This window comes from Thermobia domestica, chromosome 3 (genome assembly GCF_964235325.1).
Source record: "Thermobia domestica chromosome 3, izTheDome1.hap1.1, whole genome shotgun sequence".
NCBI lineage: Eukaryota > Metazoa > Arthropoda > Insecta > Zygentoma > Lepismatidae > Thermobia > Thermobia domestica.
The window spans coordinates 81,095,793-81,119,487 of NC_137456.1; the positions used below are offsets into that span (position 1 = coordinate 81,095,793).

General features: G+C 34.7%; 1 protein-coding gene across 1 annotated transcript; it reads left to right on the forward strand.

Moving 5' to 3' along the window:
• Nucleotides 1-1,842: 1,842 nt before the first annotated feature.
• On the forward strand, nt 1,843-23,396 carry LOC145681845 (decapping and exoribonuclease protein-like). Its single transcript, XM_081753453.1, has 5 exons — nt 1,843-2,239; nt 5,315-5,527; nt 11,652-11,892; nt 16,184-16,319; nt 22,350-23,396. Exons 1-5 carry the CDS (start codon nt 1,843-1,845, stop codon nt 22,569-22,571), a joined length of 1,209 nt encoding a protein of 402 aa, XP_081609579.1. The 3' UTR covers nt 22,572-23,396.
• The last annotated feature ends 299 nt before the right edge of the window (nt 23,397-23,695 follow it).

Sequence of the window (23,695 nt, forward strand, 5' to 3'; positions counted from 1 at the left end):
TCTTGTTTGAGATCACACCACGGGAAAGCGTCGGGAACCATTTGAGATGAATTATTGGATATATTTATTAGTAACATCGACCTTGTTTTTAAATTCATGGTACTTTGATTAAAATTTCAGATCCTAAAGAAGGAGCAATGAGTCAAACTGTATTCGTAAAATTGAGTTTCTACTAATCCTTTAAAGTTAGGAAGATGAAATTTGATATATAAAACCTCTCATTAAATTAAACAGACACGTGTCCCAGGATTTTTGAGAGTTGTCGTTGTGAAACGGGGAATTTCCTATAAGCCTATACTTTTTTCACGTTCAAAACGATGTTGCCCGTTGTTTCTGATTGCATCACGGAAAGACTGTTAAACAGTTCGAAATGAAAATCTTTGAACTTTACGTCCCACGGTTATGCCGGTTAGGCTAAAGGAGACGGTGATGATGAGTGATGAATGAAATGGTGGAATGAAGAAAGTGGGAGGAAACGGGAGAACCCCGAGAAAACCCACGCACACGGTGTTTGTCCACCACAAAGTTCACTTGGCTCGGGCTGGGATCGAACCCGGGACCCTAAGCACCAGAGGTGAACGCTCTACCACTGAGCCACCGCGGCCCCCAGTTCGAAATGAATTTTGGAACGTAGTTACTACCTACCTTGAGCTGATTTTTTTCTTTGGTTACTTCGATTAAAGGGCGTGTCATAAGAGGAGTAGAGAGGGGGTTCAAAATTTCAGCCAATAATACAGTATTTCATGAGCCCGTCGAGTTACGAGAACGAAACTGGGTATATATAAACTTCCCAATAACAATAAACTAAAGGAACACATCTCTCCCCCTTATTAAAAATTTCCGTTCTAAAGGGGGGGGAAGAAAGACATTTTCTACATTTTTTCCTTTACATTAAAAGCAGTGTTGCCAGTTGTTTGTGATCACATAACGTGGAAACGATTCAACACCCTGAAATGAATTTGGAACATAGTATGTACAGTACCTTGAGCTGATTTCTGAAAATTATGCCAGGTAAGAAGGCGTAATGAGGGTTCAAAATTTATGTTAAAAATTACAAGATCTTACGAGCCCGTTGTCAAGTTAGAAAGATGAAACTCGGTGTATAAACTTCTCATTATTAAAGTTTATATATCGATTATCATCTTTCTACCCTGACGTGCTCGTAAGATACTCAAATTTTTTTATGCTGTGATCCCCGCTCCCTCCTTAGGATGTACGTTGTAATCAAAGTAACATTTATAAAAATCTAGGTCATTGTCCACGCAGGCACCAAAATCAGAATCGGTGCAGTGCTGTAGTGCTCAGGAGTTGGGGAACAAACATCGTTACATTCCAGGGTTGAAAAAAATCATGACTTTTTTCAAAATAATTAATTTGGTTGATTTAAATCGAGTTCACATTTGCACTTAATAACAGAATCAAAGAATACTTTCAATGTAAAATTCCATTGGAGGCCGTAAAGCTTGGGGATAATTTTAGGGCTGGGGAGGTGGAAAGTCAGTTTCAACGACATTGCCAATGTTACTTTGTGACTTCCTCTTGTAGAATTCTAGAGCTTCCACTGATATAGATATAAATTTGTATATTATTGTAACATTGAGTTCTGTTTAAGCTTAATAGTAACAACATTATATTGAGATATTTGAACGAAGATTTCTTTACAGTTTCAGAGAAACTATTATTATTATTATTATTATTATTATTGTTATTATTATTATTATTATTATTATTATTATTATTATTATTATTATTATTATTATTATTATTAATAGTACTACTACTACTACTAGTAGTAGTAGTAGTGGTGGTGGTGGTGGTAAGTAGTACGATTATTTTTGTGAAATGGCAAGTCGTTTATTATATACGTATATATTTTATATTAAAGGTAACGCAGAGAATGTTGAGAAAAGTAGAAAAAGGTCGAGGTGGTCGAGAACATTCGAGGAGACTGAAAAATCTGAAGAACCACCACGTAAATACGGAAGATATCAGTTTGAGGTAAAACAGGTACATGGTCATTACTGTGTCAACGAGAAAAGGGAATATACTTCGGGTTTGAAGCAGTTGAAGTACATATACCCTTACAAACCTAACGAAGTATACTTCGACTTAAATCGTGGGATGGAGAAGAGAATCAAGAAAAGTGATGATTTTCTTCAAAATGATGAGAAAATAGACAATATCTTAAAATGGATTCTTGATAACTATGAAAGGATTGGAAACAAGTTACCAGAAATCGGTAAGTTTGTTCTTCTTGCTATATTATTACTTTTAACATTTGCCTTGTCTTAGGAATTACACATATTCACGTAAGCAGTAGCAAAGTATGCTAAACACAAATGGGTACACACAACAAAATACACATACAAAGACATGCATATACAGGGAGAGGCCGTTAATTTGCTCCATGTCTTTTACTTGACACATATTGCACACATTTTCCTCGCCTGTTACTTCCTCTCAGGGGAGTGTAAGTAGTGCGTTGTATATTCGTGAAGTCGTCGAACTGTCCTCACGCCTTATCTGGACACTTGGCTGGATCTCATCTTCTCGCACAACAACGCACTGGAGCAGCCCAATGTGCTATATTCGGATAGGTTTCTGCACCTAACACCCATATAGCAGCTGTGGGACTGTGCCTGACTGCTAATCGGGCTCTGGCAAAGACTATCACCCAACTGCCCTAAGATCTACATAAAGTAAGCGTAAAATACCATTCACCAGATAGACATTTCAAAATCAGTACGTTCTGTCTGAATAGATGCCTATATGCCCACTTGGAGTATTATACCACATGTTACTAATGTGATTATTATGTTTTTCTTTGTAAACCTTGTATAATACGTTCGAAATGTCCTACGGGCGCCATGCTGGGAACACTACCACCTTTTATAACAATTTCGGCCAGAACCGTAAATTCCCACTAGTGTTCTTAAATTTCTACATATATCTGGGTTGGGGCCACGGTGACTTAGTCATAGAGCGTTCACCTCTTGTACGTGTAGTCCCTGGTTCAATTCCAGCTCGCACCACGTGGACTTTGTGGTGGACGAACTCCGTGTGCGAGGATTTTCTCGGGGTTGTTCCGTTTCCTCCTACTTTCTGCATTCCTCCATTGCATTCATTTCTCATCACCACCGTCTCTTTTATCCTCGCCGGCATAACCGTGGGAGGTAAAACTGAAAGATTTCGTTTGAATTCATGTATCTAGGGCGTTCAGAGCACAAGGGAATTAAGTTCAATTAACAAAGTTGTGTTAAAAACAAACATGAAGTTTGTACGATATTCATAAGTACATGGAAAATATAACTGTTTTTTTACATTATAAGAATTATTTACAATATATAGACGTAAATTTTTTAAGCTCTGAAAGCTGCTTCAGATAGAGATCTGAAAGATGAAATATGTCCTAAATAACCAGTAGTAGACTTGATTTCCTTGTACACTGAGTGAGTCATAAATATTGTATGTGCCAGAATTCATGGGAGAGCTACATAGTGTCGTACAGATCGGAGCTGCTGAAGGTATGCCATTTTAATAACAATCTCTGATGGAATCTATGCCTTCTTCTAACGCAAACCATACCCTGTGAACACGTGAATTTCAACAGTATTGTTTACAAGTTAGCATGATTGCAATTCTAGTTAGAGGTGGTGTGGATATTGCTCATACTTTCTAGTTTACTGTCGAAGGTAAATTCGGATGAATTTGAGAAGGAAGTGTATCAAAATGTAATTGATACATAAAGCAAGAAAGATAAAACTGACATCTTCATTGACGAGATGGTAATTGAGAATATTTTGGCTTGGTAGACGATATGACGATATATATATATATATATATATATATATATATGTTGAACATCTAAAGGGAGTGATTTATTTTGGTGTAAAGGCAGAACTAAATCTGTTACCTGTATAGTATCATTATGGCAGCCATCTTGGATTCAGAACCAAAGGAGGAGGTCTTGAGTAGACATCGGATTTTTGTGCACTTAAAATTCTTGAAATATGCGTGCAACTATATTGTTAAACGTGTTAAAATATGCACTAACAGTGCAATAAAAGAAAGCATTTTCAAACATGCAGCAAAGTTGATACAAAGTTTTGTAGGTGAAATATAACATCGAAAGTGTATACCTTTCAGGGTTTTCTTTATTTTTATGACAGTTACAGTTTATAATCTCCTAACTTTTTTTAAAACACACAAATTTTTAAGATTAAAATAAACACATCTCACTGGATATGAGAACACGATCTCTAGTTTTTCTTGACGTTTGCATTTTAGAATGCATTTACTTTACATGAAATAATACGAGCCTCACCTTTCAACGCATTACCATTGTTTAAAAAAAATGGATTTACTCTTCCTGTAATTAGCCTTACAGTAATATCACAAGATGCTTCTCTTCATTGTTTTTTTTTTTTTTTTTTTTTTTTGTGTGTGTGTATGTCAGTTTGTGACATTTGTAGCCAGTAAATGATCTGTTAACATCAGAGAGGACCAAGTTTAGTATCATATTTTCTGGCAAGCTGAATTTTGACCCTTGAAGGTATTTTCCCATGGCTTCAATTGATTTGTAGTGAGAGTTTCTGGCAGTAGCATCCATCAGTTTCTTTTCCTTAGAGCATCTGGGAACTGACTGGAGCTTGTTCTGAACTTCATCACTTAGAGATAAGCATTCTTTTCTCTTGTTTCTGAATTGATGTCGACTCGAATTTACAATGCCTTTATCTATCGTATTAGATTTCTCTTAACGTCTTGGCAATTGTAGGCGTCTTTGCTCTGCTGATTGGTTGCTAACATTATTGGTCCTCCGTAAACTAGTCATTCTTCCATCTTCTCATGCAAAAAGCCGTTCTGTTGCATAAATTATGTAAATGCATTGATAAAGTATACATTAAAACTGAATTTATTCCACGCTTATAAGCATACATCTGATATAAAAACTTACAGAATATGCTGAATATGCTTTTAAGCACTAATATATGCTTTCTAATCTTTGAAATATGCATTTATATGCACTATAGAAAGTTTAAATTTGAGCTATATTATTGTTGTTAAAAACCTTTACTCTAGTTTAACAGAGATGCATATAAGAAAACAAAATATGTATTTGCATAAAAATCCGATATGTAGTCATGAGACATATCGTTTTGGAGTTGTTTTGCACCACAAACACACACACACAAATATATATATATATATATTACTAAAGTATTCATTCATAAAAGATAAGAACTTATTATTATGAACTGTTGTTTATTATTATTATTTAATGGAAAGAAAAATGTATCTTATTGTTGTTTTGCAGATTTTGTTTCCTTCCGGGGTCTCTTTAAATTCCTAATGCGAACTCCTTATGAAACTGAATATGGATGGATCATTTGGGCAACAAAATTTGATGGCATTATATACTTCTGTACTTTTAGGACGGAAAAGGAGATAGATAGTGAAAAGAAGATGAACTCATATCAACAGAAATTTACAGCATGGGGACCGAAGTTCGAACAGTATATGTTAACTGGTAAGTTTTTCTGTCGCTATGTAACTTGGTGGGTAGACGAAGATACGTAGTGGCAAGCAGTCACGTTGTTACTGTATGCGAATCAGGTTAATTTCCAAAGACGTTTTGTTAAGAGAGATAGAAACTATTGTGTGTGTGTGTGTGTGTGCATTATACGTTCAGTAAAATTTCGTTAATCCGGATTAACTGAGGGATAAGTTGACATGTTTAAGAAAATTCGGATTAACTAAAATAACCGAGAAGAAATGTAGAAAATACATTAAAAATGTTTACAGCAACAAAGTGCGTTTATTACGATGCATTTAAACTGCATACTTAAATACATATAGGGCAGGGGCGGCTCTAGGATATTTTATACCCTAGGCGAAAAACATGTCTGCGCTCTCATAATCACCTTCTCCCCCAAACCAAAGTGAAGCCTTGTCACCCCTGACATTTTCACCACACCATCACATTGTTACCATTTGTTTAAGCATTAAATAAAATAAAACTTATTCCCAATGGCTCTCTCTATGATATTAATAAATAATCCATAAGCCATCCCATATTTTTTAAAACATTTTTACTGCTGTGGCATCTGGAATGAAATTTTACTAATATATCCACAGAGCAACAAGATATTAAAGTTTTATTGTGATGCAAACTATGTCGATGTCCATTGTAAATATAAAACAAAAGATGCGCGTAATTTATATTACAAAATTCAAAGTGACTATGTTTGTGACTCGTAATCTCTTGAACCACCCGACCGATCATGATCAAATTTTCAACATTCATGAGGTTTGGGCCTGGGAGTGTTTTTATTATTTCACTTTGACGATAAAACTTAGGGGAGGGAGAGGAAGGGGAATTATAAAAAATAAATAAAACTTCATAACTCTTGAACCAAACTACCAATCGCGATAAAATTTTCAACATAGATGAAGTTCTACCTGGGATGTTTTTTTTTTTTTTTATCATTTCACTTTGATGGAGCAACATAGGGATGAAGGAGGAGGAGGGGGAGATATACAAAAATCAATAAATATAAAAATATAAGTGACTATGTTCATGAGTTAATAACTCGTGAATCACCCGATCGATCAAATTTTCAACCTAGATGAAGTTCAAACCTTAGATTTTTTTGTCATTACTTTGACGGTGGAACTTAAGGGAGAGGGGGAGACATTTAAAAATGATCGAAAATGACCGATATTAATGTCGAATCTATAGTTTTTGGGGTCGCTGAGATGAACAGTGACACTTCCGATGCTATTTAAATTCAAATTTAGTCCTGCAGCTTGGGAGAGGGAGAGGGGAAATATATAAAAATGGTAGAAAATGACAGGCATTAGCGCCGAATCTATAGATTTCCAGGTCGCTGAGATGAACAGCGACACTTCTGATGCCGTTTAAATCCAAATTCAGCTCGCAACTTGGGGAGAAAAGAGATATATATAAAAACTATCGAAAATGACCGATATCAAAGAGTGCTTTAGTAATAGTAAAAAGTGGCTGACTAACGGAACGTATTACTATGTTTTCGTAACCAGCGAAGCGGGTAATTGATGCAAGTTCTCTCTAAAAAGATTCAATTAAAAAATTCAATACGTGATTAGTGACTACAATGTGACCAAAAATTTAACATTTGTCAGTTTAAGGAAATCGAAAGTTAAGAGATATACTATAAACAGCTTTGTGTTTTGAACTGTTAAAAATTGTTACAAATTAGTCTAAACAAGTAATGGAAAGTTTATGCTTACATATATTTTTGATTGGAGTAGCTTTACATCCAACAAATATTACAGAAATATCAATTCTGTTTGCACCACTGTAAAAAATAACATAAAGTTTGTGATGTTGGGATAGTACATTTTAATATTTAGGGTACATAAGTCTCTCACTCACTGTTTGAGATAAATTGAGCAACAGCATTTATAACCTTAACGGTACTTCCCTTGCTTTCATACTTGCAAACTCTTTTACTAGGACTGTCGCACAATGGGAAAAAGTGCCATTTTAGTGGCTGAAAATTCGAAAACCAACCAACACCTATGCCTAAAATGGCAATAGGTAATGAATCGGAGATAGTGAGTCCACGCAATGTCATTGAAAACAATGTGATAAGTAAGCCAATGAGGAGTGTACGAGTCATTAAATGTTGACCATATTCACATTTTCTGTTTGTGTCAAGATGAAGCTATAAACTTCCGTATTTGCGAAAACATCTCTTCGCCAGTTCGGTTGAGATTTTGAACATTTTGGAGATGTATCAAGCACTTGGTACTTAAGTAGTTCTTTACACATTGGTAGTCGTATTATTTTATAATTATGACTGTTTGAAATACGTCTTTAACTAAATAAAGCTCAAAAATGTGTTTTTATTTATTATACATAATGTGTGTAAACATTTAGTAACTGATGTAGGGAGATGGCGTCTTCATTTTAATTTTGTTTTGATTTGCATACTATAAAGAATTAATGGTAAAAAAACTGGCTGCTAAGATTTGCCTATTAATTTTATTTTATTTTATTTTATTTTTTATTTTTTATTTTATTATTATTATTATTATTATTATTATTATTGCAGCAAATATGGCGATGAAACATCGGGAGCTATTTCAAGTGTGGCGTAATGCAGACGTAGTTTCGGATCGAAATACCGCAAAACGTTTCGGAAACAAACTTTAAGGGACCTGCTGCATACATTGTTGTATTCTTCAGATCCCGTAATTTCTTCAATCTCACAAACTACTATTATTTATCGCAGTCATACAGAGCCTCTTTCACCACATGTAAGAAAATTATTGTTAGATCCCTTGCTACTTGAGATACTCAGATACAGCACGACGAGTGCTATATACACAGGAAAATATAACAAACCTATATTAACAATAGAAAAAAAAATAAAAATAATGAAAAAGACAAAGCAAAGATGAAGTTTCTTGATTCATATTTAGTTATTTTGAATTTGTGTAATTATTCTGTCAAAAGTTGAGTAGCTTAAATGTTATTATTTGATTATATAAATTTGTGCTCTGTGAAAGAAAGACCTTTGAATAATCGATAATCTAGGGCGGGAAAGGTGGAAGAGGTGGGTATTTGGTGCTACGCGGGTAGGAATGTGAAAGGAGAATTCTTGAAGTAGGGCTTTAGACCTTAAGTTTCCATTGACTACCTTATGTAGAAACTTTGGGCCATAACATTTCTGCAAGCATCCGGAGTCTGGATATTCAGATAATGCAGGAGATCTTTAGTCATAGAATGAACAGTTGGAACACGGAAACCATACTATAGCCAGATAGATGTTCCCTCGGTCCATATAGGTGAACATTATTTTAATATATATATATATATATATATATATATATATATATATATATATATATATATATATATATATATATATATATAATTGATTTATGACGGTGTAATGGGTAAAGTGTATTAGTATACTACAATAATGGAACGGGTAGTATAGTGTGATTATATTTATAGTGTATTGCCTGTTACATGGAGACCGTTACCCAAATGATTTATGACATTTTATTTAGATGTGACAGATAGTAGAATAAAAGAGATTGAATAAAAATAATAAGAAGAATGCATAATGTAATTAATTAGTATTTAGAATAAAAGAAACAATTATATGTAAGTCCAATATACAAATATATTACTAAAAGAAAGAAGCATGTAATAACTATAAAATCATGTAAATTGCTAATAGATAAATTTGACTTGTTATACTATACCATACATTAGTTATACTTTTTTTTTAAGTTTATATTTAATGTTCTGATGACAGCTACTCAGAGACTTCATATTGAAGCTCTGAACGGAACGAAGTGAATCCCAAATGGTGGAAGCCGAATGAATGATCGTTGAATGATTGTTGAAAATGATTGCTTGGTTTATAAAATTTGTCTTTTATATAAGTCCAATATACAAATATATTACTTTAAAAAAAGCATACAATAACTATAAAAGCATGTAAATTGCTAATAAATAATTTTAACTTGTTGTACTATACCATACATTAGTTATACTTTTTTTTAAATTTATATTTAATGTCCTAACAACAGCTACTCAAAAACTTCATGTTAAAACTCTAAACAAAACAAAGTAAATCAGAAATGGTAAAATCCAAATAAGTTATCATTAAATAATTATTTAAAATAATTGCTTAGTTTATAAAATTTGTCTTTTTATACTCATAAATGTTTTTATTTGTTACAACTAGTTGGCACTATTTTTAAATTTTAAAAAAGTCCAAATTATATTTTTTTAATAAATATTATTTTTATGTATACAAATATAAAGGTTATTTTTGTTTAGTTTTAAAAAATCCGTGTATTTATCCACCAAAACATTACCAAATATTTTGTTTTTAATTTTTTTATTTTTTAAGATTTTTTTTTTTTTCTTTTTTTTTTGCAAAAAATAAATCAGATTACAAATGTACATATTAAGGTTAACCAAATGTTATGTTATAGCTTGTTGTGAAAAAGTTTATTTTCCAGTTTACATAACTTTAACCCTGGCTTATCGGGTTTTACTGTACATTCTCATGTTTAATTGGTTAACTTAGTTTATTGTATTATATATGCATACAAAAGTAAGTTCTTAAGAAGTAGGTAAAGACGATTAGTTCTGACGTTTTATATATTTAACTGAAGAAGAATGTCAGTTGGCTGAAACAAGAGGGATGTCGGTTGAACAATGTTGGCAAAGGCAAGGAACGGACCGCAAAGTATCCGATATTGATAAAAAATAAAATTGAGAAACCGGTAACTTTGATACATTATGATCACTAGACTTCGGATCGATATGCACTAAAACCGTCAAAATATGCATGCAGCGACGCACTAAAATTGTGAAGATATGCAGTAAACAGGTAAATATGTACTACAATATCTAATAATCATATTCTACCTTTTATTAAGCAAGTTTATTACATCTCGTAACGTTGGTTGGTTTGTAGTCTAGCGTTCCTTTCAGCTGTAATGTAACTTTTAACACATTGATGTATGTTAAAATTTTTTAAAATTAAAAATAAGAAGAAACAGGCTGAAGTTTTATAAATAAATTTACTTTTAAGGAAGTGAAATTTCAAAATAAAAGTAAAAATGATAAAATATAAAAACAAAATAAGGAACTTGTACAGGTGGAAAGCTAAAAACCAGAGGTATTTAAATTAAACAAATAGTAAACAAAGAGTTAGTTATTTGGTAGTTAGTTGGTTAGTTAGAATGGGTATAGTTATTTGATTATTAGAATTGGAAAACCTGGTTAGGAATAATCATTTATTTAAATTAGTAAACAGTCTCTTAATTTTAAAGTTTCGAAACACAGCACTGAGGCTATATGAGACGAGACCTATAGGTTAACGTGGGATCGGAATCATGTAAGGTCCCACCGAGATTCAAACTCTGGTCTCTCTCACGTAAGGCGTGTACGTTAACCATATAGCCACGAAGGAACTCTTATCTGCTAATGTAAGTAGGCATGTTCAATGTGAGTGAGTTACAGTATAAGAAATTAGTGTGTATATAGAACACAGCGATTTCGGATGGGCATTGATTAATGAATCAGTGAGTCACTTTTATACTTTTATACAGAGAATTGAAAGAATTGATAATAAATAAATAAATGTGCTTTTTAGAATCTGTTTAGGTCTTTCTATTTTTTCTTTTCTCTCTCTCTCTCTCTCTGTCTTTTCAATAAGCGGCTATGAACTATTTCCCTACTGAATATGGTATTTATTTGTTCAAAGCAAACAAATGACGTTTAAACATGATGGTCGTATTGAGCTCAAGAGTGAGAAGCCGAAATATAACTGCCAATTTCTGATAGAACTGATGGGCAAACGAAAGAGTTTGACGTAATCAGTATGTTCTTAAATATTTTTTGTATGATTACAGTAAGAGTTAGTAGAACTGCCCACTACAGAGAGATCTAAAATTGACTATGTTTCTCTTCTCTCTTGACTATGTTTCACCTCACATTTCTTTCGCTCAAGTCATATTTGTCTATTACAGTACTTTCGTGTCATGAAGTTTTCTATTTTCTCATAATTTTCTTGTTCTGGTGTTTATGAAGTAATCGAGAATCAAAAGCCTACTTCATATATTTATTTTCTTTGTAGATAAACCCGGACGACGCCCAAACGTAGATAAACCTGTAGATGAAAATGAAGAACTGTGTTGTGTATTTCAATCTCGCTTTGGTGATTATAATATGCTTTATGCTGCGGAAGTCGATGGTGTGGATTCGGAAGTTGATTACCGAAATTCTTCCGATATTCCATGGGATTCGCTGTCATTCATAGAACTGAAAGTACAGAAGGACATTAAAAAAACGAAAAACATTATGAACAGCTTTAAGAGGTACGTACAATTTCACAATCTCTAAAATTGATTTCACTGAATTGAATTTGAATCAAGGCTGTGGCACCGTGTGGGGGAATAGATACCCTTGTAATGTTCTTGTATCCCACAAAAAAACGCAATTGAACAATTATATTTTAAAAAGGGATGAAGGAAGGCTGAACTATGTGGGTATACATCCCCTCGTGATCCGGATGCCCATACGCTTATTTCATTCAACATTCTATGACTACATGTTCCAGGAGTATACCTATTTTTTTGGGATACGAATATGTGTGCCAATGGTTGTAAAACTGTTACACGCCGAGTATTGAAAAGTGTTTACGTTACCATTATCAAACAAATAAAAAATACTTGTCTTTCCGTGTATACATACAGACAGTTATTAAGGATCACTCACTAAGACTGAGATTTTGTATGGTTAGTGAAGAATGTTCATTTTTGTAAACAATAAGAAAATCCCGACAAGAAATCTCTCGCAATCATTGATTCACTTAGTATTAGATTCTAAAGAACAAAATCAATATGGTTCTGAATTTTGTTTTACAAGTAAATATTTTACAAATGCTAGCTGTAAATAAAATAAAGTAGGCACGACGCGACGCTGCTTTTTGTGTCTTACATACAGACACTTATCCAGACTCGTTGCAACATTATACTTAAGCACAGGCGGTGATCCCATACTTCAATCTACATTCAAGATTTACGTCCCATGCGTATGAACTACAGCAGTGCTATTCAACCAGGGGTACGCGAAGATGTTTCTGGGGGTAAATAATCCCAAAATAAACATATTTCCAATATTTAATGAATGATCATAGTTGGAGATTTTTTTTTCTTTCCAACGGTTTCTGCGTTAACATCAATAAAAATAAATTGCTTGAATCCAAAATCAGTTCGGATTCCTTCACTCTCGAAGATTCGATTAAGAATCGAGGAGTTGGCGTCCCGGAAACAAGTTCAGTCATCTCATTAACAGGTTAGTTCTAAAGTTACTTTTAGTTTTTGAATTATTAACATTGTCCTCAGTGTACGAATTATCAGGGAGAAAGAAGGAAAAATCCACCTCAGTAGAACTGGATATCTCCCATTTGTTTTGAAATTTTCCATGTTAACTTTTTCGGATGTGCACTTTATTCCCCCTGTAAATAGTCTTTTGATTGGCACACTGATTGTCCTTTTGTCGGGTCTCTGTTTGTCCCCCTTTTTAATCAACAGAACATGTGCATTAAACTTAATAAGTTTACTTCGATTTAATTTATTTTAAACAGCTTCAGGAGTACACAATTGGATGGCGAAAGGTTGAATAGCACTGATCTACAGTACCGTTTCTCAAACTTGTTTGCTTCCTCTTTGTTTTTGCAAATTAGATTTCTTTCAGCAACTTCAATTGGCGTAACCAGTGTACCTGCAGAACAATTTTTACCTTTGTACTAGCAATTTATTTTGCTGTTGAACTTCGTGATCTTTCTCTCCCTGTACCTTTAATACCTCCATAATTTCGTTTTGGATCTTCAGCAATACTAGCTGCAGAATAGAATTGTTCATTTTTAAAGTTTTTTTTTTCTTTTTCCAGGACAAGAAGTGTATTATCTAACATTTACTGAATTGGTGAATGTTAGTTTCATTTCGTAAAGATTATTTATTAGCAGTACTTTCCTTAGATTTAATTTGATGGTGATATGTTTCCTTTTATTACTCATTTTGGAAAGGGAAATTGATCTCTTCTCTATTTTCACATTATCTCGTACCAGTGTTCATTTCATAATTCAAAGATGCAGGGGCATATTCTCGTGACGATACAGAAAACAGTAAAAGTTCAAATTTTTGTATATCGTTAGGTGGCGTTATTTGCACTGCCACATACGTACTCAGTGTCTGGGAATAACTCAATTTTTCAACTATATTTTTTTGGTCTAATTTTCTGGGGATATTCAAAATTTTAATGCAATATGAAACTACACCGAGCATTTTTTTCATTATCCTGGATACAAAATCCAGTATGTATAGATGGTTAATGTTAAGAGAATATGACCCTTTTCAGTTTAATTCTTATTAATTTTGTGTCTGTACGAGTTGGATAAACGTAATCTGGAGAACAATCTCCTAGATAGCAAATATACACTACTATAAAATGTAAAATGTATGAAGAGGTTTCTCTCAGATTGAGCGAAATGCTCTCGAGACGAAGTCTCTCCAGAAAAAATTTTGCTTCATTCCAGCTATTATATTTGGTGGTACCTCGAATTATGTAGATAATTTATATTCCTCAAATTAATTATTTTTTCCTAGTTACGGTATGATTTTCTTGGATTACCACTTAAACTTATTTTTCTCGCATCTCCTCTGACCAACCTATATACAACTGAAAGCATTGCATGTATGTGGAAGTGATTTATTTTTTTATTTTTATTTTTTTAGCAGCTATTTTCCTTGACTGCAGAGAAGTCAGTTTGAAGTGAAAACTAACGAGGACAAGACGTGTAAGTAGTAGGTTGGAGTCCCATCGTAGGCATTGGTGTTTTGTCATCATTATCATGATCCATTTTAATCATCTTTATTCACTTCGTCTCCTTTATCCTATTGGACACAAAGATGGGAGCAAAACTTTAATCCGTTGATTCCCGCCAACTTATGGGAACAGCGAACGACATATGTCATGAACTTTTTGCCCAGCCTGTCAGGAGTCTTAACACATGTCAAGCACCAAATGTGGGGGTCCCATTTCTTGTCTTGGTTGCCAACCTTACACCCAAAATAAAGTTCATAACACTTATTTACGAGCGGGGTCAATTGTCGTTTTAGCGACTTCAGAGTCACCTCTCCACAGATATGACAAAAAGAATTTGCACTATTGACACAGGTACGAGGCATTTTCTTCTTCTGAATGACCACGACAAACAAATTTCACTAACCTAGAACAACATGCAATCACTTCCCACGTTATCAGAACTCACAATGCTGCGACACAGGTGACAAGAATCACAACGCAATTCTATATGATTGAATATGACTCATCAGTAATGTTGCCAAACGTCACTCATTTCCTGGAGTATGTTCATTGACGTGAGGGGCATGCATCGGAATTCCTTCCACTTTTCTCGATTTTATCTTACTTTCTCTCAACTTTATTTCAATCAATAAATCTGCAAGTTACTTAAATTCAGCCATGGCAGGATAAACCATATGCAGAGTTTTCGCCGATTTTCAAGGATTTCAATAAGGAGGGGGTAGCAAGTCACGAGAAAACTGAGCCCGATAGACAGAAACTTATTTCATTTTGGAATTTAGCACCCTCGACTTAGCTTAGAACAATATTTAGATTCTTTGTGACAAAAACCTTGTTGATCAGTGTTATTGCTGCTTATCGCTTACACATTTGTGCAAAGAGTAACAGATGATCTCAAACGAAACCAATCTCTTTCCAATTGTTTTTGTTTTTAAACGCTTGTTTGTTTCTTTAATATTTTATAGTAAGTATAGAAATAAAAACTTGTCTATCTATCGAAATAAGAAATTCAGAGTAATCTTTAAAAATATACATATTTTCGCTGCTAGATCCTAATTACATTTATCTTTTTCACCTCCCTTCGTAACTTCCATGTATTCCTCTGTAAACATGGTAGTTGGTATCTTGGAAAATGGGAGTGTCTACTGTGTATTTATCGTGAAGATGTTGAAGAAATCGCACCATTTGGTTACTGAGAATATGCAAGTAAATATACTGGTTCATGTTCGTGTTTGCATTTACGTGTATGAGTGGGCCCAAGTCATAGTAAATCTCCATACTATCGTAACACCTCCTACAGCTTAAACCATACTCTCCATATACTGCAGATGACCTGGCGTGAAACTTGCTGGCGGTCCCTCTGGTTAAGATGATTTTGTAACTACAATTCTAACGCCACTTTTCGTTCACACACGTGTGAGACTATTGCTTTGTAGACACATTGATCAATCCAATTCGATACCCCAACTAATTGGGCAACTTCATACCCAAATTGGCTCCGTTTGGTATTCTCTGCTTCGACACATCTTGACGAGCTGTTGATTCCAGATAACTGCAGTAGTCGTGCATCAACTGTGATCGGTCATTTAGTCAGATGTTATCAGGGAAACCCAACTGAAAGGGGACTAAAGGGGGTGCCTATTTCTTTTTTCGGTGTGCGTATGTACAGTATCATTCTACGGATACGCTATCAAATTAAGCAAGTTTTATTGTACATAGCTGCAGATTTTGTGTATATAGTAATAAAATAAAATAAATAAAACTGATAAATTTTGTTTTCAGGTATAAGTCTCTTAGATGGTGGATACAAAACTCTGTTGTACGAACAAAGAAAATTGTATGCGGTATCCGAGACGACAATGGAATAGTTCATAAATTAGAGGAATACAAGGTATCGGACCTTCCAAAGCTAGCCAAAGTAAGTTATATTCCCGTTTTCGTTTTAGTGATTTTACGCATAGTAACTTCTTAACACCTTAACTGCCGTGTGACCCATTTATGAGTCACTATAATTTTATTCCAGGGGCCGCGAGACTCATCTATGAGTCACGGAAACTTTCACGTTTTTGGCCACATGTACCACCAGTAGGTTACTTTTTCTACTCTTATATATTAATGTTTTCTTTTCGGCGGCCTGTAAATCCTAATTTTAGACATGTATTTTTTTATTTTCAAATATGTACAAGCATTCTAAGAATATTGCGGTCGCTCATACAATTTTTTCTTTTACGTGTCGGCAGTTAACGTGTTAAACAGTTTTATATCATTTCGAAAAATTTAAGGGAGTATTTTAACGTAAAACAGAACAATGGTGTTCCTATGCACATTATTAATACATATCAAGTTATGCATCCGAAAGTACGGAATAAATAACGTTAAACCTACACATTTCCAGTATTGAGCTCCTTCGTTGCTAAGCGGTTAGCGTACGCGCCTTTGGCGTTTGAGACCCGGGTTCTTTTCCCGGCGGGAGCTCATGTGGTTCGGATTCCACGTTAATCAGTAGGTCCATGTCTCATATAGCTTCGCTGCTGAACGGGACATTAAACTCAATATCAACAACAATATTTTCAGTATTATTAGCTGTAGAGTTGATTAAATATGTTATTGTAAACTTTGTAGTGCATTGTTTCCGTGTCTTGTCATTTTCCGAGTTCACACACAACCTCAAATTTTGACACTGATTAGTCTATAAGTAGTATAACTGATTGATGTAAGACTGCCCAACACGACGAAAATAAATGTACAAATTAGTTTCATTTTGTACTTGTAGCTTTTGTATCAACTTTTTATTTATGTTTATTTTCGAGCGACGAAAGGAGAGAAGGAAGTTTGATGATCGTGAAAGACAGAAAAAAAAATTGGAATTCGAGATTTGAACGGAAGTATACGTTTCATGGCCCATAGATACTGAAAAAGTGATTTTCCCAAATCTGCTCGTTTGTTCGTCCTAACACACTCACGTAGAGGCCATACTGTTTAACAAATCTAAACTAAATTTTTAACTTAAAGGTTTTTATGTGATCCTCCAGGGGTGTTTTTCGATTTTTTCCCTACTCCTAAAAGTAAGGGTAGCTCACTTAAACATAAAAATAAAAAAATGCTATTTCCTCAGAAATGACTCGTGCCTCTTTGGTCATATTTCATAAATAAATATCTCATTATTCTTCTTCTAATGTTGTATGTATCATTTCTATGAGAATATTCACAAGGAATAGTCTACTTTTGGGATTTTTTTTTTTTTTTTTAATGTAAAATGCCACTCACAATTTTATTATCATTTTAAGTTATCAACAAATATTTCATGAATAACCCTAACATAGCATAAATTATTTCTTATGGAAAAATTTACAAGGGGTATTTTTCTTTTGGAGATGAGTTTTCTTTCGATGAACTTTTCGGAGAACGCGTTAGAATTTTGTTCGTATTTCACAAGAAAATATTTCATTAGTAAGTGCAGCATAACACAATTTAGGAATTGGGGCGGTGGCCTGTCCTTTTATTAAATTATGGAAAATTGAAAGAACACTAATCAATAACTTGACCAGAAAGTCCAGAAGTACGTTAGAACTCATGTTACTGGTCCACGGCGGATAAGGCTAATTTACTGTCTTCTGTTTCTGGGTATCTATCATTTTTTAAATTTTTTTATTTATTTATTTATTTTTAATTTTCACATTTAAAGACTTTCTTGGTGTATTTATCTCATTTTTCAGCTCAACACTCACATCTATTCATATACATGCACAGTAGTTGTATTTATCGAAGAAGGATTTGTCGGGCCGTGACCATACAAAGAGAAAAGACGATGAAGTATGACACCTGGAAAATCAGAAACAGAATAGAATACAGTAACAATAACCTGTTTTCAACGTTCCAGATCATACATAACACTACTCAATCGATCATAGACTAGAGAAGTCATCAAGAGCGTGCATCACCTCGTAAAGAGTTTCGAAACGTAGTCCGAGCCGAGCAGATACTTCTCTGACTAATGAAACGTACGATAATCCGACGATATAATGTCCGGGTAATATGGGAGATGCAATAGAGTTACTCAACTAAGACTAATATGGCTAACCTTAGCAATATATGGCTTCGCATTGTCCTGAAGCACAATAACACTTACGCGATTTACAAGTACTAGCACCAGGGTTATCAATTTTACATGCACACAGTTCTGATTGCTACGAGTGCACAGTTGCATTGTCTTGCGAGGTGACAGCACTTCATGAGGCACATACTCAAGCAACGGCACATAGACTTCTGTTGAAGAAGTGATGGTTTTGATTGATATGGGAGTGGTTCAATACACCTTGAAGTATCGTAAAAAACCTACTTCTCACCATAACTCAGTACTCTGTCCAGAAACGGATCATTTTCTTGAGACAACTAGAAACAACAAGCATTTGCTCGTGTTGCTTTCTAAGCTACAGTCAGCTCATGTGAGACCCATCGTTCCATTTTACATGAAACTCAACCTGGTGAAGGTATTCGTGAATGATTTCTGCATCGCAATTGAATTCTTTTTCCAATGCTGTTTAACTGTTATTGGCCTCAATAGCCACTTGAGATTTTCTTGTTTGTGCACGTTCCGTACATGGTGCATCGTGGAGGAATCCATTACCGTTCTGAAATTAATTACTAAAAATACCATTGTCTTGTCTGCGCACTTACCACATTTCCTACTGAATACCTGGCATATTTTCTTCCCGTTTCACTAACGCTTGTTCTTAATGTAAACTCAGTAAATGTACAGGCCCCTGCTTTAACCTGGGTTTCCTGCTTTAACTTTTCTCAGTGACGTCTCCGTTAACTTTTTCCATTCGACCTTTTCTCAGACGTCCCCTATAACTTATCCCATTCTTGTTTTTTTCTTTTTCAGAGACATTCCCTTTAACTCCTACCATCTTGACCTCTTCTCAGTGACATTCCCGTTTTAATTTCTCCCATGCTTGACCTGCTTGCGACCTTAGCCAGGAGGCTATAAAGGAAAACACTCCTAACACTTTTTTTTTTCTTTCTTCGTCATCTCGAAACGAAAAGTGTAGGGAGAGAGTGCAATGCTACCACATGAAAAATCCAATTTGAACTTTTTGGATTATCTAAATCATCAATTTTGTGATGAAGTTTGGCTAGATGGCGTAAAGTTAGTCTTGAAGGTTACGAAACACTATTGAGTGGCTGTGTGTATGTTGAGAAACAGTTGGCATATAGGGCTGTATGACGTAATGGTTGGAAAATCCTTATCAGCACCAAGGCTATATGAAGCATGGACCAACAGCGCCTCCCGCATCAAAAGCTCGTTTGTTACTCATATAGCCACGAAGGAACTCTAGGTAGGAGTTTGTGTACTGGACCCGTGAGAGATTTGTAAAGACTAAAGAGTGGTCGATCACCGCCCTAGGACAGGTTGTCCATGAAATGTAAGAACATCAGATTTGTGAAAGCAGTAGCCACAGGAAGGAGCCAAAATCGTGCGTCAATCGATGATGTTGCCATTACTTAGGTTTAAAGAATAGTTCTGTGTAGTGTGCTTCTACGGCCCTGATAAGGATTTTCTAACCTTTACGTCATACAACATCCAGTATATAGAAGACGCATTTCATGACTAGCAGACGGTTTTCCCAGTACTCTCACGACTCACCGATAAGTGCAGTGAGAATAATAGCGCTTTCTCACACTGACAGGACGGCAACTGTGGGTATAAGGAGAGAGCACAATCACTAAGCAATCAATTGTTGGAATGAGTCTTACTTTCTTCGTTCGTCTTGCACGATACCCGTGAGACCTGTTCATCGCCGAGTACTGTTTGCCTTAATTTAATGCAAGACTATAACATTTCAACGATGAAACTCTCTCCTATCTTAGATACAATATGACTGTAGATGTGCAAATGAACGTTAAAAAATCCAGCGTATGTTGTGGTCTCACCCCACAAGAGGAATTTCGCTATGGAAGGCAATAAGCTGTATGAGGCTCATGTCAAAGACAGAAAAAAAAAATTCGCAGGGCTGGCAACACTAATAAAGCTGAACATGTGCAGAAACATGCTGTAGTATTCTGCATAGAATCCGTCATTTACAGACCAACAGTAACGAGTGAAGGGAAAATCAGGCATTGGTACAGAGACTTTCGGGAAGAGTGTTCACATTTTGTGACGATGAGCGTAGCGGAAGGCCTAATGTTCAGATGGACAATCTGGTGGAACATGTTAACAAGAAAATACGATCCAATCGCCGGTTCACAATAACTGAATTCGCCAAAGAGTTTCCAGACATGTGTATGAAAACAGTGGATCGAATTGTGACTGACAAAACAAAATGTATGTGAAGTGGGTGTCAAAAGTGCTGACAGACGCTCAGCGAAGAAATTCAAACACATTCCATCAGTTTACAAGATCTTGTTAACCGTGTTTTGGAACCAAAAGAGTGATTCCTGTGGAATTCTTGGAACCAGGACGAACAATTACAGCAGATATGTATTGCCAAACACTGAATAATTTTCGACGTGCTATTTCAAAATCAGCGGAGAGGAATACTACGCTTTGAAATTATTCTGATCCATGACAACGTCCGCATACACACAGCTGCTCGTACTATTAAGAAAATTTAAAGATTTTGATTGGAACTATTCAACTATCCCCCTTACAGCCCCGATTTTGCCCCCAGCGATTCCTTTCTTTTCCTTTACTTGAAAAAATGGCTTGCATTGAAGCGTTTCAACGACAGGGAAGTGCTCAAAACCCAGTTCCGGACTGGCTGCACTCTCAGATGGCGGATTTTTACACGGAGGGTACGTGGAAGTTTGTACCACGCTATCAGAAATGTCTGGAGGTTCGTGGTAACTACGTCGAAAATAGTCAAGGCATGTACTTGTATGTCAATTACATTTTTAAATATCATTTTATATTTATTTATTTATTTTTTCGTTTTGTTTTGACATGCGCCTCGTACATGATCTGTATGATTCTGTTCTACAATTTTCACGACACCAATCCCATCCTCAGATTTTATTTGAACACTTTGTGAGAGACTCCATCTTCCATAAGAATAACTTATACCAATATCGCCAGATCAATCAAACGTGCTCCATTCGGTGTACGCCTTCTATCATAGTCAACAGGGTTTCCGGACAAATCATTATGGAGCACGTGTAAACATTGTGGAACGAAGTGTGACCGGCAAATATAATCACCCAATTACGCCAAACTGTGCGGCTAGTTTGGGATACCAACCCCAAACATACATTCAGCATGTGTACACTCGGCGGCTATCCGCCCGAACAGCTGCTTGCACATGCTATTACGGTGAGTACTGTATGTTTTCGAATATCTTAGGGATGTCCCACTTGTACCATATTGGGATCACTACCATCACAGTCTTCTTGCGTATCAAATTTTGGCAAGATCCGTAAATTCCTACTGAGTGTTCTTAAATGAATATTTCATCAAATGCACATTATCCTCGTTATGAGACTTCATAAAAGAAAATGTTGAAAGATCAAAATAGCTATAAAAGTTTAATAGAATGTCTGACCACTTTAATACGTTAAATTTCATATTAATTCAAATTTCCGAGGTCAGTACACATTGTCTTTTCATGACAGAAAGGTATATCAGAATCAATGCATTTTTTTCTTACTAGGCTCCTGATTTTTCTGGTTTGTAAGTTTCTTATTTTTTGTTATTTGTAGGATGTATTAAAAGTAATATTGAAAACAATAGAGGATTAAAAAAATCCCAACAGGGTGAGATTTACTTTCTTATATACAGTATACTATACTTATCCTTAGATCATTTAAAGTATAACACTAAATATTCGCATTACTCCAAAAAGATGTAACTATATTTAATATAATAATAATAATAATAATAATAGAGTGATAACTATAATAATTAATCGCTCTATTTCTCTTCTCTCTGACCCCCTCTGAATAATTTCCATAGGATTGGCAACCCAGTGAATGCTTGAAGTTTTGCTATGATTTCCTGTGCCTTGCAAAAGAAGTTGTAACGGATGATAACCCAGAAGTTGTATGGAAATTCCAATGGGAACCTTCTTCACCAAGAAGGGAGCCAACAATGGAAGACATAAAGGTGGAAAGATTCGAAAATGATGAGGAATATCGTCTCCTGCCTTCATGGTTTACAAACGCCTTTGAATTGTAAAGTGTTTTCTGAGTGCCTTGTTCATTTCTAGTCTAAATATATTAATCGGTTTTAAGACCCTGTTTCATTAATGGGAATTATATCTAGATTTATTACAAAATATTGCATTAATTTTATCCTGCAAAGATGTTTTCGTATAGTCAGCCAGAAGAATTACCTTGAAACGTCCAACATTTTTAGGGCCAGTATTATTCCCATCCTCAGGATTATTATGAAGAAAACTTGAGGTTCAGTATCATGGAATTTAACTGAGAACTTATACTTACACATATGACGCGTTGCATAAAATAGGCCTTATAACGCCATAATACTACTATAATTTGTGCACAGAAAGGGATTAGAATTAGCATGTGAAAGGACTTAACTATATTTACCTTCCAGAGTTCACAAATTTTCAGTCTCGTGCGAAGGTCTTCCTCCAGGTTACCAAAATTCTGTTTCAGAAAGATTTTCACATGATATTGAAAATGAATTGTTAAATTTTCTTTTTCCAACTGTTAAGTTGAGAATGGAAATAGTAATTTTCGAAAGTACTTCTTAGATGAGCACTTTGTCTGCGCTGAGTACTAAGTTTTCTTTTTCTTTTTCTTTTATTTGTAATTGTTTCTAAATGTAATCACCGCTCGCAATATATTCAGGTATAGTGAAATATTAAGGTTTACAATTTAGTGTTATAATCAAAGGATATAAATAAATTTATGTTGTACAAATACTGTGAAGCATGTAAATTTTATAATGAGTGCAATATTATATAATGTACAACTAATATGTATTTTAACCAAGTTTTTTAACTTCACCAAAAAGTTGCAATAAAGAAAGTACTTAACTTCAAACTGTTTGAAATGTTATTCTTTCATGGCGTTACATAATAGTAATGAAAAGGAATTTAAAGTCATTGATCTATACAAATCGTTTTGCAGATGCGTCGTAACTAAAACCATTCCCCCATAAATATTTGCCACAACTGAAATACTCGTTCTTAGCACGGGTAGAATAGGTTCGTGGAAAATACTGAAAAGGTATATTTGAACCACCTTCCCTCTTTAGTATAAGCATCCACGGTTCATACACTACCTGGAAAACCTGGAAATCTCAGGGAAATTAATTTTGGAAGAAAAATTCCT

Excerpts from the sequence above, each read along its gene's own strand:
- LOC145681845 (XM_081753453.1), top strand. The coding sequence starts at position 1,843 with ATGGCAAGTCGTTTATTATATACGTATATATTTTATATTAAAGGTAAC. Across the intron at positions 5,528-11,651 it reads CGAACAGTATATGTTAACTG|ATAAACCCGGACGACGCCCA; the intron begins GTAAGTTTTTCT and ends TTTTCTTTGTAG. Across the intron at positions 16,320-22,349 it reads ACCTTCCAAAGCTAGCCAAA|GATTGGCAACCCAGTGAATG; the intron begins GTAAGTTATATT and ends TAATTTCCATAG.